Source organism: Triturus cristatus, chromosome 2_2, assembly GCF_964204655.1.
Source record: "Triturus cristatus chromosome 2_2, aTriCri1.1, whole genome shotgun sequence".
NCBI classification, from domain to species: domain Eukaryota; kingdom Metazoa; phylum Chordata; class Amphibia; order Caudata; family Salamandridae; genus Triturus; species Triturus cristatus.
The window spans coordinates 1,089,407,404-1,089,423,951 of NC_140582.1; the positions used below are offsets into that span (position 1 = coordinate 1,089,407,404).

General features: G+C 44.4%; 1 protein-coding gene across 2 annotated transcripts in view; it reads right to left on the minus strand.

The window, feature by feature from the left end:
* IMMT (inner membrane mitochondrial protein) overlaps window positions 1–16,548 on the minus strand; it is a 472,217-nt gene that overhangs the window by 260,117 nt on the left and 195,552 nt on the right. For both annotated transcript variants that reach the window (XM_085642618.1, XM_085642619.1), the window contains one exon: window positions 11,946–12,082. In XM_085642618.1, the coding sequence (XP_085498744.1) occupies window positions 11,946–12,082 (137 nt within the window). The remainder of the gene's footprint in view (window positions 1–11,945; window positions 12,083–16,548) is intronic.

Sequence of the window (16,548 nt, forward strand, 5' to 3'; positions counted from 1 at the left end):
GAGTTGCAGACCCCCTAGCGTTTGTCAGGGGGTCCAAGAAGGACCCACAAGTATGAAAAATACATTTTATATTTTTTTTTTTAAAATCGCGGGGTGCGCGTACAGTAAGCTTACCGTACGCGCACGGCAGAAAAAAATCATTAAAAAAAAATAGAAAATATTAATAAATACATAACTTAGCATTTAAAAAACCGTACAAATTCACTTAAAAAACCATAGGTTTCACACACGTTATAGTTATGAATTAGCATTTAAAAAACCTTGCAAATTCACTTAAAAAACCATAGGGTTCACACATGTTATAGTTAGCTGGACATTTCCCTCGTAAAAAAACAATAAAATTCCCCCGTTATAGTTAGTGCAGGCAACTATAACTCACGCGACCGCAATCCTCTGCTGATGACGTCAGATATTACATCACTGATTACATATGTGTCTTTCTGAAAAATAAATATTTGTAATATATGTATAGCTAAAGATTAATGGAAGAAGACATGGGTAAATAGGTGTCTAAATACAGTGATGTAATATCTGACGTCATCAGCAGAGGATTGCGGTCGCGTGAGTTATAGTTGCCTGCACTAACTATAACGGGGGAATTTCATTGGTTTTTTACGAGGGAAATGTCCAGCTAACTATAACATGTGTGAAACCTATGGTTTTTTAAGTACACACACACACACACACACACACACACACACACACACACACACACACACACACACACACACACACACACACACACACACACACACACACACACACACACACACACACACACACACACACACACACACACACACACACACACACACACACACACACACACACACACACACACACACACACACACACACACACACACACACACACACACACACACACACACACACACACACACACACACACACACACACACACACACACACACACACACACACACACACACACACTTAGCTAAACTTTTCTGTTAAATGCCAGTACCCTTAATTTTGACAAAAAGTACATTTTGAGACTACAAGGGAAAGTTAGTAGCTTTAATAGTCCATTTAAGCTCATGAGGCATTCATAAAAAAAAGTGGAGGATGTGTTCGAATAAGGGCAGGTTGGTTCTTCCTGATTTTTTTTCTTGTATTGCCGCCTTTTCAAATAAAAACTTTAAACACTAATGCCATTTTGACAACACAAAAATGGGAATATTATTCCATGAAAGATTAAAGGAAATATTTAGAGATCATTTCATGTCTAAATTTGTAGCTCCAAAATTATCTAAAAATAGCTGAAATTATTCCAAAGAGTGTCAAAGTTACGGCATATCGTGGGGAGACTCTCCAAGATACAGCACTAGAGAAATTTAGCTTCAATTTGTGACTCTTGGTTTTTCTTGAAAGATCAGCTCAGTGCACCTTTGAAGGCTGTGGGAACAGGGACCTGGAACAGTTCATGGAAGATGACATTTTGTAGTCTTGGAGTCAGTTTGAAGAGATAACAGACAGACAGTTATCAAGGTTCAAGCACGCACAATTACCATGATTGTTTAAAGACACAAAAAATGAATCCTTATAAACAGTGGAGCTTGAAATGAATCGAAAAGGAAGGTCAACTAAAAATAAAGTCTCAAAATGGTTTCAGCAACTGCATGGCGCAGCAGATATCAAATTATGTGCATTATATTGAGTATAGGGAATAGACCAGCCAATGCTGGAGCTAGATAACTTATAGCAAATATCTTTATGCACTCTTTATACAATAGTATAACTTGTACAATTAAAGAGAACCCGCTTCCAAGACTGCGCAGACTTTGTTGAAGCAGAGGTCTGCTCCTACTTTGAGATGAACGAGGGCTCGATACCCTCCCAAGTATACACTGCGCAGCCAATAAGTGTGTTCCCCGAGGGGTGATCAGAGGATATCTCTGGGGCGAGGAGGAGAAACAAAAGTTGTCACAGATGACGACCTCTAAGCCCAAATTCACACCTTGTACCAAAGGGTGCAGCAACAGCCCTCACCTGACCTTGACCATCAGTTGATTTGTTGCGAGATCCCACCTGCTCCAAATTTCACTGGAGAAGGCCAAGCAGTGCTGGAGAACGTCAACACGCCAAGTGTATGAACAGGGGGACAAATCTGGAAAAAGTTTGTATTTGTATTGGCTGGCCACCAAGAATGTGGCCTCTAGAATCATACCCTCCATTTGCAACATTGTGGGCCACTCTCACTAGTGGGCTTCCACTGTGGCCTGGTTTTTGCGGCTTACTACTGCACACTATACGGGGACGCACCCAGGTCTCTCTGGAGACTGTCCGATCACTGCCACTGGACATCTCCCGGCCCTTGATCCCTCGTCGTTGGAAGCTGACCAGGACCACCCAAATATGGTGGAAGAGATCGGAGTGCGGTCTCCGCAATGAAACTGGGTAAACTCCCGGCACCGACGGCTTCCAGATTGAGTACCTTCGTCGGTTCCGATCCATCCTCCTCACCCACCTGCTGGCACTCTACACTGAGGTGGTGGACCCAGGGCTGTTCCCCCAGGACTGGACACAGCGATGATCGTCGTGAACCCTCAAACCAGACTAACTCCCTCAAAGCTGCTGTTAAGGTATTTGCCAAAATCCTAGCCAACCAATTAGCCCATGATTTATCCCACCTGGTCCACCCCGAACAATGTGGCTTCATGCCACGCAGAAACACCAAATATTGTATCAGACGGGTCCAGACTGCCCTCTCCCAGGTCTCTAGCGTAGGAGGTCCCTCAGCCCTCCTGCTGGTAGATTTTGATAAGGCAGTCGAATGGTCCTTTCTGGATCTGGTGTTGTAGAGGGCTGGCCTTGGACTGCAGTTCTCTGCGCTAGTGGGTCTCCTCTACGCTAACCCTTCCGCCCAAGTTTGAGTGAACAGAACATTTGTCTACACCATTCTTGATCCGTAGAGGCCCCTGTTAAGGTTGCCCCCTCTGCACCCTCCTCTTCGCCCTAGTGATAGAGCCCTTGGCGCGACTCATCTGCTGTGATGCTCACATCAGTGGGTGGTCATGGGATGGGGGCAAGGAAGAATGTATTGCACTCTACGCAGATGACATTTTGGCGTTTATGGCTGACTCACAAAGCTTGGGTCCATGCTGCATTGAGATCTTGAAACTCTATGAGGAAGCGTCTGGCCTTCAAGTGAACAAATGTAAATCCCTGCTAGTGCCCACAGACTGAGATGCAGACTGTAGCTTCTGTTGAGCTGAGACTCCAATTCACCGTCTGTCCTTTAAATATCTGGGTATCTATGTGTCCCACTTCCTGGAGCTAGCCTGGAACCTGAATTTGACTCCTCCAGATGACTAGTGACCTTCAGAGATGGGGCTGTTTGCCATTGAATATCCTCAGGAGAGTGGCCCTCTCTGAAAATGATGGTTCTTCCTCTCTTCTTTTATATTTTCTCAAACTTTTCCCACCCCATCCCGATGCTGGGTTCAGGTCCTGACTTCGAAGATAAGAAATAAGTTACTTACCTGTAACTGTCGTTCTCCAGTATGGGCTAGCAGTTATGAGCAGATTTATAATGTCCAAGAACAGCATAACAAGACAATGCTACAGCAAATCTTTGAATAGATAAATATCAGGCCACCTGGTAGTCAGTCACAATCATAGGGATAATGCTCAGGAAACAAATTCCTACACCCATTTAACAGTGCAAATACTTTATAATATAAAATGTGCTACAGCCCTTAAAGGTAGGAGCGTATACAGGGATGGTTCACCTTAATGGAACAGACTGCGAAGCACCTCTTGTCCCACCGATGAGTCATTTAGGACTGTAGAATCCAGACAGTAGTGTCTTGTAAATATGTGTCTACTCTTCTACGTAGCTGCATGGCAAATCTCTGGAAGAGATACTCCTGCAAACAATGCTGTAGACCTAGACACAGCCCTCGTTGAGTGGGCCCAGACCCTTCAGGATAGTGATCTGCCAGCTTGGCGATGGCAAAATAGTATAGCACTGGATATCCATCTAGATATAGTCTGCTTAGAAAGCGGACACCTTTCCTTGGAGCGCTGTATGCTACAAATAATTGAGAAGACTTGCAAAAGGGTTTTGATTTTCGTAGATAGAACTTAAGGCAACGCCGGACTTTTGGTATAAAGTTTGGACTTGTGCGGAGGGGAAGACCATCCACCTTGAATTATAAAAATGGTTCTTCTATGACAAAAGCTTGCATTTCACTTACTCTCCTGGCGGATGTTAATACAAGAAGCAATGCTACCTTCCACGGTAGTAATTTCATCTCTGACCTGTGAATCTGTTCGAAAGGAGGCTTCATCCTTTATGAAAGAACCGTATTTAACTGCCATTTCGGAGGTGGAGGCCTTACTGGAGGGTAGGCACGGAACAAACCTTTGAGGAATTCTTTGATTATCCTGGAGGACAACAACAGTGGAGAGGAAAGTGTCCTTCTGTAACAAGAAATGGCTGCTAGATGGACTTTTATAGAACGGTGTGCCAAACTGGATTGCGCCAATTGTAGGAAGTATGACAAGAGTTGTTCTGGAGATGAGGAAAACAGATGTATTTCTGCTTGACGAAACCAGTTACAGAAACGCTTCCACTTGAAGCGATAAGTTTTGTTGGTACTATCGACCTTTGCTCTGGCCAAGATAGCTCGACAGTCGTCAGGAATATCTAAATACTGGAACTCATTGAAGTCAGGAGCCATGTAGATAAGTGAAGGTATCAGGGATCCGGATGGAGGATCTCCCTGGTTCAACATGAGTAGGTTGAAGAATACTGGTAGACGGATGTGCGGGACCTGGAAGAGGAGAAGCAGTTCCGTGTACCAGTGTTGCCGAGGCCATGCTGGAGCAATGAGAATCAGCTTGCAGGGCTCATTCTTCATCTTCCTGATGACTCTTGGGAGTAGAGTGGGGGAATAGGCGTAGGCAAAGATGCCGGACCACACAATCGAAGACGCATTCCCCCAATGACCCCAGTTGGGGATGCCAGCTTGCATAGTACCGGCATTTGCAGTTCCTGAGAGTTGCAGATAGATCAAACTCTGGGATGCCCCAGCGGCTGAAGATGTCATGCAGAGTCTGCTGGTGTAGTTCCCACTTGTGGCACAATGTTGTGAGCCTGCTGAGTGAATCCGCAATCGTTTTTTGTATTCCTGAAACATGCTCCGCTCAGATGCAGATTTTGTGAGTTATAGCCCATTCCCATAGCTTCTGCGCCTTTCTTGATAGTAGATGAGATCGTGTGCCGCCCTGTTTGTTTATGTAATGCATCGTTGTAGTATTGTCCGTTCGGACAAGCACCGATGAAACCTGTATTCTGGGAAGAAAAGCTTGAAGGGCTTAATGGACTGCTTTCAATTCCAGGACATTTATGTGCGATTGACTTGGAGTACGATGCCACTTGCTGCTCACTTGCTGTTCTTGGAGGTAAGCTCCACAGCCCTTCAGGGATGCAGCCATTGTAATTACAAAGGGTGACGGCGTGTGCTTGAGAGATGGTACTACCGACAGATGATTTTTGTGCAACTCCACTCCAAGGCCTTGAGCATTCGTAGGGTTACCTGGACTATGTTGTCGAACAAGCCTTTGGACTGTGCCCACTGTTTGTCCAGCTCCTCTTGAATAGGTCGCATTTTGAGGCGACAAAATGGGATCAAAGATATGCATAAAGACCTCATTCCCAAGAGAGTACAGTTGGACTGAAAGAAACTTTTTTCTTTTTATGGATGCCGCCAGCCTGAGAAGTCGTCTGTCGCTCCTCGGCAGGATATGCTTTTAAGCACCCAGTGTCTAGCTTTGCTCCTAGAAATACAATCTCTTGCGATGGGGTCTGATTGGACTTTTCCAGATTGAGGGTGAGACCTAGTCGACGGAAAAGATCTGTGCAGGTTTGTGTTGATGCTCGCGCTGCTGACTCGGAAGATACCTTTATCAGCCAGTCGTCCAAATAAGGGAAGACCTGATGCTGGTTTTGACTGAGGAATGCTGCGCAAGGCATTTTGTGAAAATCCTGGGTGCAGATTTGGTGCCAAACGGGAGCACATTGAAATGAAAATGGCTTTGCAACCAAAAACCTCAGATATTTCCTGTGCTTTGGATGAATAGGGATGTGGAAATACACATCCTGGAGGTCCAATGAGGTCATGTAATACGATTGGTTTAGAAGACTCAGAACCTCCTGCAGAGAAATCATCCAAAAGTATTGCTTCTTCAGGTAAAGACTGAGGCTTCTGAGGAGAAGAATTGATCGCCAGTACCTTAACTTTTCTGATTAAGAAGAAAAGGGAGTAGAAACCTTTGCCCCACTGACAGCCTGGGACCTTTTCTATCGCCCCTTTGGAGAGCATTATCTTGACCTCTTGTTGAAGAGCTGTGATGCGTTTATGGTGAAAAGGTTGTGGCGGGGTTGTAGGTGGTCTTTGGCTAAATTGCAGTGTGTGTCAAAATTTTATTAGAGGTAGAACCTACTTGTCCTTTGTAATGATTTGCCATTGGAGAAGGTGGTTGTAAATTTTTTGAGTGAGGCTGACATTTTTTAATGGAAAAAGAGGACGCGAATGTGGTGAGGAATTTGGAGCCAGAGCCTGTGAGATATTGTCTACGTCCTCCATCCTTGCCTGGTCATGCTCTGTTAGGTCTAACAAAGGATGTCTGCGGAGGCTGTTTTTGCTGGAAGTGGGAAAGGTAAGGCTGGTGACTTGAGGAGTACAAAGGGTATCGATATTGCTGATAGTCTCCTCTATATGATTGTTGTCCTTTCCAACGGGAACCACGAAAAGGAGGTTTCCGAAATTGGAGTGATCCCAAAGACTTGGCGGTATCCGTGTCCTCTTTAATTGACTTGAGGGCTACTTCCATCTGACTTCCAAAAAGATCTTCTCTGACGTATGGTAAGTCTAAGATTTTATTTTGAACCTCAGGGCCGAATGAGGTGGCTTTAAGCCAGCCCTGCCTTCTGAGAACCGCCGCTCTTGCCAGCTGCCTGAAACCAGTGATTGCAACGTCCTAGGCAGAATCTAATATTTCATTGGATGCCCTCTCTCCTACATGTGATCTTTTTCGCCTCTTCTTTAGCATCCTCTGGGAGTTGATCCATGTAGGAAGCAATGTCAGACCACATCTGACAATCGTAGCGCCCTAAAATCGTCAGAGTTTGCTGCTCTCACTGTCAATGCGGACATTGATGAAAACTTTTCCCCAATTGAATCTAGGCGGCTGCCGTCTTTATCAGGAGGAGCCGAAAGGGGTGCTAACGGGTTCTTTGAGCGGCGTTGAGCTGCCTGCATAATCAGTGAGTCTGGTTTTGGATGTCCCTCAAGGCATGCTGGTGCATGGTCTTTAGCTTTATAATTTTGGTCAAGGCGTGGAAGCACAGCCGGTTTGGATGCTCGAGTCTTCATAATCCAGATCCCCTCTTCCCAGATGTAATCGATAAATCGGTATTGCTCTAACAGATTTGCGATATGGTTCTTTAAAATCGTAAAGGAGACAGTCTGATTGCTTCGAAGGAAGAGGTAAGGCAAATCCTTTTGCTGCTCGCTCTAAAAGATAATGAAATATTCCTATATTCTCTGGTGGACAGTCTACCAGAGAAGTTGTAGCTGAAGCAGGCAGAGAGATAGAATAATTATCCCATTCTGCGCCCGTGTCGCAAAGTTCTCCTTCACGTTCTTCATCCGAAGAAACTGTTTCCTGGAGAGGCACAGACTGCGAAGTGTTTGGGAGCGACAGTCTGGTAGGAGTGGATCTTTACACCGGTGACCCCACTAAAGGCAGAGAGACAGCAACCGGAACTGCAGGTGGGAAACGGTGGTGGTAATCTTCCAGCATTTGACTGAAGATCCGAAATTAAAGCAGAGTGCACTGTCACCAACTCTTGATGATAGTACTGCCAGCCTGGCTCAGGCTGTGAATGGTAAACTTGACCATATCCGTCTTGTTCTTGCGCCTCATCGTCATCTGGCCGATACTTGACATGCAGTTCTGATGGCTTATATGCAGGTTCAAAGGGGTCGTCCTCTTCTGAATCTTATTCTTCCAGAAGATGAGTGGGTAAAAGAGGTGTAATTTGTCTTGGTTATGTATGCTCTGGGGTAATATTTGTCTCCCTCAGTGAGGCGATAGATCTTGGCAATGGTGATTTATTGGGTCCTGATATAGGAACCTTCGTCAACGAGATAGTCGCCGCAAACGGCTGCGTCAACGGTGACCGCGATGGGCTCAGCAATATGATGTCCTCCTGCGGCATTTTCTTCCTCGTCGACGAGTCCGTCGGTGCTGGTACCGTTGACTGTAACGGTGACCTCATGGACGACCGTGTCTTTGTCGATAATGACGTCTTCGTCGACGGCATCATCGTAGACGACGGGGTCTTCGTCGGTGGCAGTACTGTCTTCATCAACGATGACTACGATGATCTCGTAAACAGCAACTTTTCCATCAGCGGTTTTAACTTTAGTGACAAAGAGGAGATTATCGTTGACGATGCCAGAGGGATAGTTGACGAAATCGGGGCCTGGATAGACAACGACAGATGTCATCAACGCGGACAAGACTGTCGAGAATGATGTCGATGTCCCGGAGGTTCATCCCCTTGTTGTCGACGGCATATCCCTCGAGTGGCAGAAAACTTGTAGATGGTTCTGAAGAAGGCTTTTTAAAAGTTAATTTAAGGTCTGGAAGTGGAGTTTTTGGCTCAGATATAGATTTATAAGGCTGAACTTTCTTGAGAGACCCTTTACTGTGCCCTGAGGAGACTTCCGGAGAGAGTTTTTTGGCACATTTTGAGTGGGGTTCCTTGAGAGAGTGCGGTGAATCTCTTTCTCCTTTGAGGGAAATCTTTGATGATGTAGAATGCTTGATTTCAGAGTCTGACACAGGATCAGACCTGGTCTTCATTTTTTGGAGCCAAGTAAGAAGCTTTCCCTCATGGTCTCTGAGAGTCTTATTCAAGAAGGTGCAACACATCTTGCAGTCAGACGCCTTATGAGAAGGGTATAAGCAATAAATGCACTCTCTTTTTCAGACAAGTGGCACACTCTCTGAATATAGCCTTCTTAGCCTTTCCTGACAGGATTCAGTCAGATTTGTGGCAAACCACAGATATAAATGACAGAAATATATCTGTTGTGAGAGAATATATCAAATAAGGTCACTTTCCTGTGATTTGAAGTCCAGAAAATCTTCTTGAAGATTGGAGAAAACTGAGCAGAGCTCAAAGGAGACTCCCTAGCACAATGTGCAGTAGAAAATCTGAGGTTCTGAGCTTCTCTCAGGGGTGTTCCAGAGGGTGATTGATGCTGATTGGCTAAAGAAAGACTTTGGTCTCTTTTTAAATAAGGACTACGATAGGTTAATAAACTGAGGCCTTGGCCTGTTCTATTCTATTCCCCATCAGTCTTCCTTTATCTCTACTACTACTATTTAATGTACCGGGGACTCCCATCATGACAACGGGGAATGAGTCGAGCATGTGAATCTATGAAAGCTCCAATACTGGAGTAACCACATTTCTCTTGGCAGGAGGCCACCATCGAGTAGCCTTTGTCAATAACCGTCAGTCCCCCATTGATGGGGGATGGGAACACCTGATCTCTTCTTGTACCTGGTCTCACAGCTGTTCACAATCAACAACTGGCTTAATGGAGTGTGGTATGATCTAACCTACCATGTGTAGCTGGCAACCTGTGACGTCACTCCGTGAGTGCCTAGGAGCTGCGCACCCCCCATTACTCCAGCGCCTTGAGATCCTTCCAGTTGAGTAGCTGGGCTTAAATCCCCGATTGATTGGCAATGTTGGGCCTGGACGGTTCTCCCTGACTGTACCCGAGTGACACTGCTGTGTGGGAGAGCGGCGCTCCGCCTTATAGGCTGGGATCGCAAACTTACCGAGCTTACCCCCCCTCCCTTGTGGTAGGGGGATGGTTACATCACACAGAGGAGCTGCAAGGCTTCGCCAGATGGGATAAAATAGGCATCTCCTACCTTGGAGATGTTTGGGCAGGCAGTGGTATTCATGTGTTCCCGGTCCTGCAGGACCAGGACCAGCTCACGCACATTCAAATACATAAATACCTGTAGCTGTGTCATGCCCTGGGACCAACATTCCCACAGGCACCCGGATTCCAGAGTTCATCCCCCTGGAGGCCAAACTGCTGATGGGGAGACAGGGCAGAAGGGCTGTTTCCCACATCTATCGTTCCTTGTTTATTAATGTCCCCGACCGCTTCCTGAGCCTGCGCAGGAGGTGGGAGTCATTGTTGGGTCAACTTGAAAATGAGGAATGGTGCGAAGCCCGCATGGCTCCGAGGGAGCTGGCCATATTGGCACGCCTCCAGATTGTCCAACTCAAAGGCCTACATGACTCATCAACGCTTCCACCGAATTGCTGAGGGTTTCTTCACAGGGTGTGGTCCTGCCTGGGGTTGGTCCCCTTTTGGGAGGGGGTTGGAAGGGAGCTCTCCGCAGCTTTAGAATGGCGCCTCAACCTTACTCAGAGATCTGCCATATTGGGACTATTGGAGGATGAAGATGGGCAGAGAATGGAGCGTATACTTATTGGAGTGGCTACTCTGGTGGCCAAGCGGACATGGCCCGTAACTGGAAGTCCCCTACTACCCCACAAGTACTGCAATGAAGGAAGGGGATGGGTTGGAGTGCCCAGCCAAAACATCACATCTATGAAGCTCGTGGCTGCCCATGCAAATTTGACCAAGTCTAGAGCAAGTGGAGGGCTTTCTATTGCTTGGATGTGGGAATGAACTGATTGTTACTATTACTGCTAAGATTATGCGCCATCTTTATTGTGTCAGATGGTCATATTCATGGTATTTTATCGCTGAAAAAAGTCTATACATTTGGTTATAAAGAAAACAAATTAAAAAAGAGAAACCATGTCTATTTTGCACAGGATTTATTGGACACCAGGCGAAAAAAAAACAGATCGATCATATGGGACATGTAAGATATGTGAACAGCAACAATCCAATGATATTTATACATTTGTAAGCTACACAAGTCTAATATCGTTCTTGGAGTAGGTAAGATTTTAACTGCTACAATACAGCACCCAATCAAGGGAAACTAGATTCTTATTCTATTTGGATTAAATGATATTGGAGAGAGGGAATACATCTGTACAGAGGACAACAGGCTACTGTTTTATTTGTGGTTTCTTGTAAGACATGAGATCTGCCGGTACTGGATCTAACCCACATTTCCCACCAGTATTAAATCGGTAACAGTTAATTATATTTATATATTTTAAAAAAAATTGCAAATAAAAGGAGAACAAACATATGGAGATGCTATGAAAAGGGGATGGAACAGAGAGATTGAGAAAACCATGCAGCCCAATGACTACACTAGATAAATATTGTGGATTAACAATGAGAGGTCCTTAAAGTGATGCCTGTGAGCTCTGGTTCTTACAGCTGGTTTAGCATCTACAGAAATACATAATTAAAGTGTGGTAATATAAGGACCTAAAATAAATAGATACCTTTGCATGTTCATTTGTTTTACTTTACTGTCATAATCGCATGTTGTTTGATGGACATTTTGTTTGTTAAAAATAATACAGGCATGTAGGTAGCCTATTTTACAGCTACAACAAAAATTCTGGTCTTTCCCCAAAAGTATCCATTAGGCATTAGTTTTCTTTATGTGCCTTTTAAGATAACCACTTACAACTCAAAATTCCCTGTCCGACTCATTTTCATGATACTCGTCTTTGAGAGTACAGCTTAGCACTGATAATCCAGCATGCTGGACAAAGGAGCCCAATGGCCAGCTTCTATATTGTTGCAGCCTAAGATATTTCTATAGTCTGGGACTGTCTACCTGTGGAACACAACATACACCAAGTTGTCCAACTATTACCAAATATTTTCTCTAACAAAGAGCCATACCGAGTTGCTTAGCCATTACTTGTTTGTAGTTTACCTCAGAGTCGTCCATGGCCTCTTTCAATTTTCGAGCATGAGCATTGACCGCATGCACTGCAGTATCCTGGGCAGTAATTGCCTGCAGTGTAACATTAGCAGTATGGTTCAAAGCTTCTCCCAAAACTGCAGCAATAGCTATGAAAAAATATACAGAATTAGGTTTACACAACTTCAGAATACAAATATAGCCCCCAACAATCGCTTTGCTTTCCTTACTTCTTCACTCATAGTGTCTGGGTAGAGGGGCTTCATGAAACCCTCACTTTAGAAAACTTAAAAGGATATGGATAATATAGGGCAGTCTGAGTAACAAAAACATTCAAATTGTTGTTTATGCTCCTTTAAAAATTTGATTGGAAATGCTAATCTCCAAAGAGATGTTCTTAAATACCGCTATAAGAGGTTATGTAATGGAGCTGTAGGACGGAAGAACAAATGGAAAAAAAGAGGAAGGAAGAGGAAGATAGATAGGCTTGACAGATGGAGACAAGGATGAATGAAGAGAAAAGATGGGATTGAAAGGGGGATGGAGCATCAATGGAGAAAAAGATGGAAAGGAGGAAGAATGGTTGATGGATGGGTTGATGGATACAAGGGTGGTTAGATAGAATGGCTAATGGAGAGGAGGATGAATAGACAGAGGGAACATTGGAAAGAATAATAGATGGATGAATGCAGCGATACTAAACTTCAAGATTCAGACACTACCTTTTTAGACAAATTCTTTGAAATTTTAAAACATGTCTGGTTAAACACATCCATAATTTACACATTTCGAATTCCCAAATATTTACTGTCAGGATACAAAAATTTTAACCAGGCAATTAAAATTACAAGATTAAATTAAACTTGTGATCAGTCAACATGCTTAATACCTTTTGACTTGCATTACTTAGCAATGTACTTAATGTTTACTCATATGTACAAGTTCAAAGAAAATTTGGAACTTAATAAAAGATAAGTACATTTGAGAGTTAAAAGTAGTATTTTGTATATATTTTTATATATTTGTTTTTTTCTATAGCATACCCACGATCTAAAGGGATATTAGAGTGCTTTACAAAAGAATGTAGGAGCATAAGAAACAAGCTACTTACCTAGAAGTATAGTTCTCCAGCGTCGGTATATTTAATGGATTCCAGAGAATGAATCCCAAGTATTTTAACCTCTTCAGCGCGGCGCGGATTTCCGCGCCACGCTGAAGATTCCGTGCGCGGGCGGGGCCATGACGGAACGGTTCCGTCATAAGCACAGCCCAACCGACGTGCATGACGAAACCGTTCCGTCATGCGCGTCGAAGGGGTTAAAATAGTAATAAAAATAGGTAAAAGGTGAAACACTTCACTGCTAACCTTTTTTGCCTCAGAATGCTAAGTCTTTTTTGACATTTGGTGCAGGTCTTGCTTAAGCCTTCATCTCCTTTCTGCCACTAAAGATATCCTGGCCAAATTGCTGTACTTGTATTCCCTCATATGTTGGTGACTTTAAGGTACCCAGGGATGTGAATTAAGAAAAGGGTTTAAATAAAAGCTATGCATTTTTTAAATGTGCTTAAGACGAAAACAAGTTACTTACCTGTAACTGTAGTTTTCCAGTATTGGAAGTTTTCATAGATTCACATGCCCGAATCATTCCCCGTCGTCAAGACGGGAGTCTCCAGGATATAAATAAAGCAATGCTTAGATAAATAGCAAACTGAAAAGAGGCCTAGGCCTATTTCCCTTTTGCAACCCATAACCTTTGTTATGTAAAAGAGACCAAAATTGTCCCTGAACCAATCAGAACCTCTCACCCTCTAGAACACTCCTGAGACAACCTTTTGCCCCTCAGATTTTCCAGCACTTGTGCCTTAGACATATTTTGTGCCAAATCCAAAGGTGAGCCTCTCAGGGGAGATGGGTGGGTCGCATGTGAATCTATGAAAGCTTCCAATACTGGAGAACTACAGTTGCAGGTAAGTAACTTGTTTTCTTACTCCAGTATTGTAGCTTTCATAGATTCACATGCCTGAATCAGAACAGCGAGCAGTAAATCATAGCACATTTTTCCAAGCCTAAGACCTGGAGCCAGGCAACGTATATACATTGAAAATTGCACATTATATACATATATACTGAATATTTCAAAATTGCATATATCACAACACAACAATAAAATGTGCATATGTAACTAAGGAAGGAGGGATGGTAAAGAGGGCTCACCGTCACTGGAAAAGGTTTCTCAGCACTGCTTGTCCCACTTCCACATCCTTCTCAGCTGCCGCATCCAGGCAGTAATGCCTGGTGGAGGTGTGTGTATTCTTCCAGGTAGCCGCCCTGCATATATCCTGGATAGGTACTCCAGCAAACAAAGTAGTGGAGGTGGACACTGCTCTCGTAGAATGAGCACGAACACTTGCATTCAACGGGTCCCCAGCCGCCTGATGACAATATTGTATTGCACTTGAAATCCATCGGGCAATTCCCTTTTTGAATAAAGGAAAACCCTTCCTGGGTGCACTATAAGATACAAACAGTTGTGAAGACTTGCGGAAAGGTCTTGTTTTTTGCAAATAGAACTTAAGACAGCGCTGAACATCTAGTGAGTGGAGAGCTTTTTCCGTCGCCGGTTGAGGATGAAATCTCTTAAGAATCAGGGGTTCATTCAGATGAAAGTCTGTTGGCACTTTTGGTATGAATTTTGGATTAGTCCTAAGTACAATCCTGTCCTCCTTAAACTGCAAGAAAGGTTCTTGTATAGTGAGAGCCTGCATCTCCCCAACTCTCCTGGCTGAAGTGAGCGCTATGAGAAGAGCTACCTTCCACAATAGGAATTTTTGATCCGCCCTATGAATTGGTTCGAAGGGCTGCTTCATTAATTGAGATAGTACGATGTTTAACTGCCAGAGAGGTTGAGGAGGTTTTATCGGAGGAAACGTTCGAAATAATCCTATCATGAATTGTTTGATGATTCTTTCGGACCACAGCGATGGTCCTGAGGAAGTTATTCTATATCGTGATATAGTGGCGAGATGCACTTTAATAGAAGCATGGGCTAAACCAGATTTTTACCAACAGCAGAATATATGGGATAATTTCATGAGCTGCGAGTTCATATCTAGATGTTGAAATTCGCAGTGTTCAGGAGCCAGGCCACTAAGCGTAGTGATTTCGGATCTGGATGAAGCACTTGTCCCTGGGACATCGTCAAGAGTGATGGTATTGGTTGAAGGCGAATCGAGTGAACTTCCGACAGTAGAAGCAGCTCCGTGAACCAATGTTGTCTGGGCCACCATGGGGCTATCAGTATTATTTTGCAGGGTTCCTTCTTTATCTTTGTAAGAATGCGTGGCAGGAGGGGAATCGGAGGAAAGGCGTAGGCAAAGACGCCTGACCATGCCATCAAAAATGCATTTCCCCAAGATCCACATTGGTGTAGCCAACTTGCGAAGAACCGGCATTTTTTGTTGTGAGCTGTCGCGAAGAGGTCCACTGTCGGTTCTCCCCATGTTAGGAAGATGCTTTCTAGGATATCCTGGTTAATCTCCCACTCGTGACAGGTTTATTTTAGACTGCTCAGAGTGTCCGCTTTGATATTCTGATCCCCTGGAAGATGTTCCGCTTTTAGGGATACTCCGTGTTGAACAGCCCATTCCCATATTTTTTGTGCTTCCTGAGACAGGGAGAGTGATCTTGTACCTCCCTGTTTGTGGAGATAATTCATCGCTGTTGTGTTGTCTGTCCTGATTAGTACAGCAGATCCTTGTATCCTCGGCAGGAAAGCCAGCAATGCTAAGCTCACTAGTCTGAGCTCTAGCAAATTGATGTGAAGTTGTTGTTTTTGCAACTTCCAACGACTGCTGACCTGAAGGTCCTGAAGGAATGCTCCCCACCCTTCCAGGGATGCATCGGTGGTAATCACCAGTGGAGCTGGTTCGGTAAGGAAGGAAAGACCCACTGAAATGTTTCGTCTTTGGGTCCACCACACTACTGCTTGAACCATGGCCGGTGTGATCTTCACAATGTCGTCGAAGGATCCCTCTGTCTGACGCCATTGCTGATCCAGCTGTTCCTGTAATGGACACATTTTCAAATTGGCAGAAAGGAACAAGGGGGATACAAGAAGACATTGTTCCTAGTAGTGACTTGTAACGGCGTACAGAAAGACACTTTATTTTTGCAAACGCCTGGGAAAGAGATATTAGCCCCAGTTGCCGCTCCATGGAGGGAAATGCCTGGTTTACTGTGGTGTCCAGAATCGCCCCCAAGAACGTGATTTTCCTTTAAGGTTGAAGGGAAGACTTTTCCGTATTCAGAGTCAGACCCAGCTTGGCAAACAATTCCACGCATGCCGCTGTTGACGACTGCGCTGATGATTGTGAAGGCGCTTTGACTAACCAGTCATCCAGATACGGAAACACCTGGTGTCTGTTTCCTTAGGAAAGCCGCCACTGGAGCCAGACATTTTGTAAAGATTCTCGGGGCCGATTTGAAGCCGAATGGCAGTACCTTGAACTGGTAATGGTCTCCGGCTACTGCAAACCGAAGATACTGCCTGTGGGATGGATGAATGGGGATGTGGAAATATGCATCCTGTAGGTCTAAAGGTGGTCATATGATCCC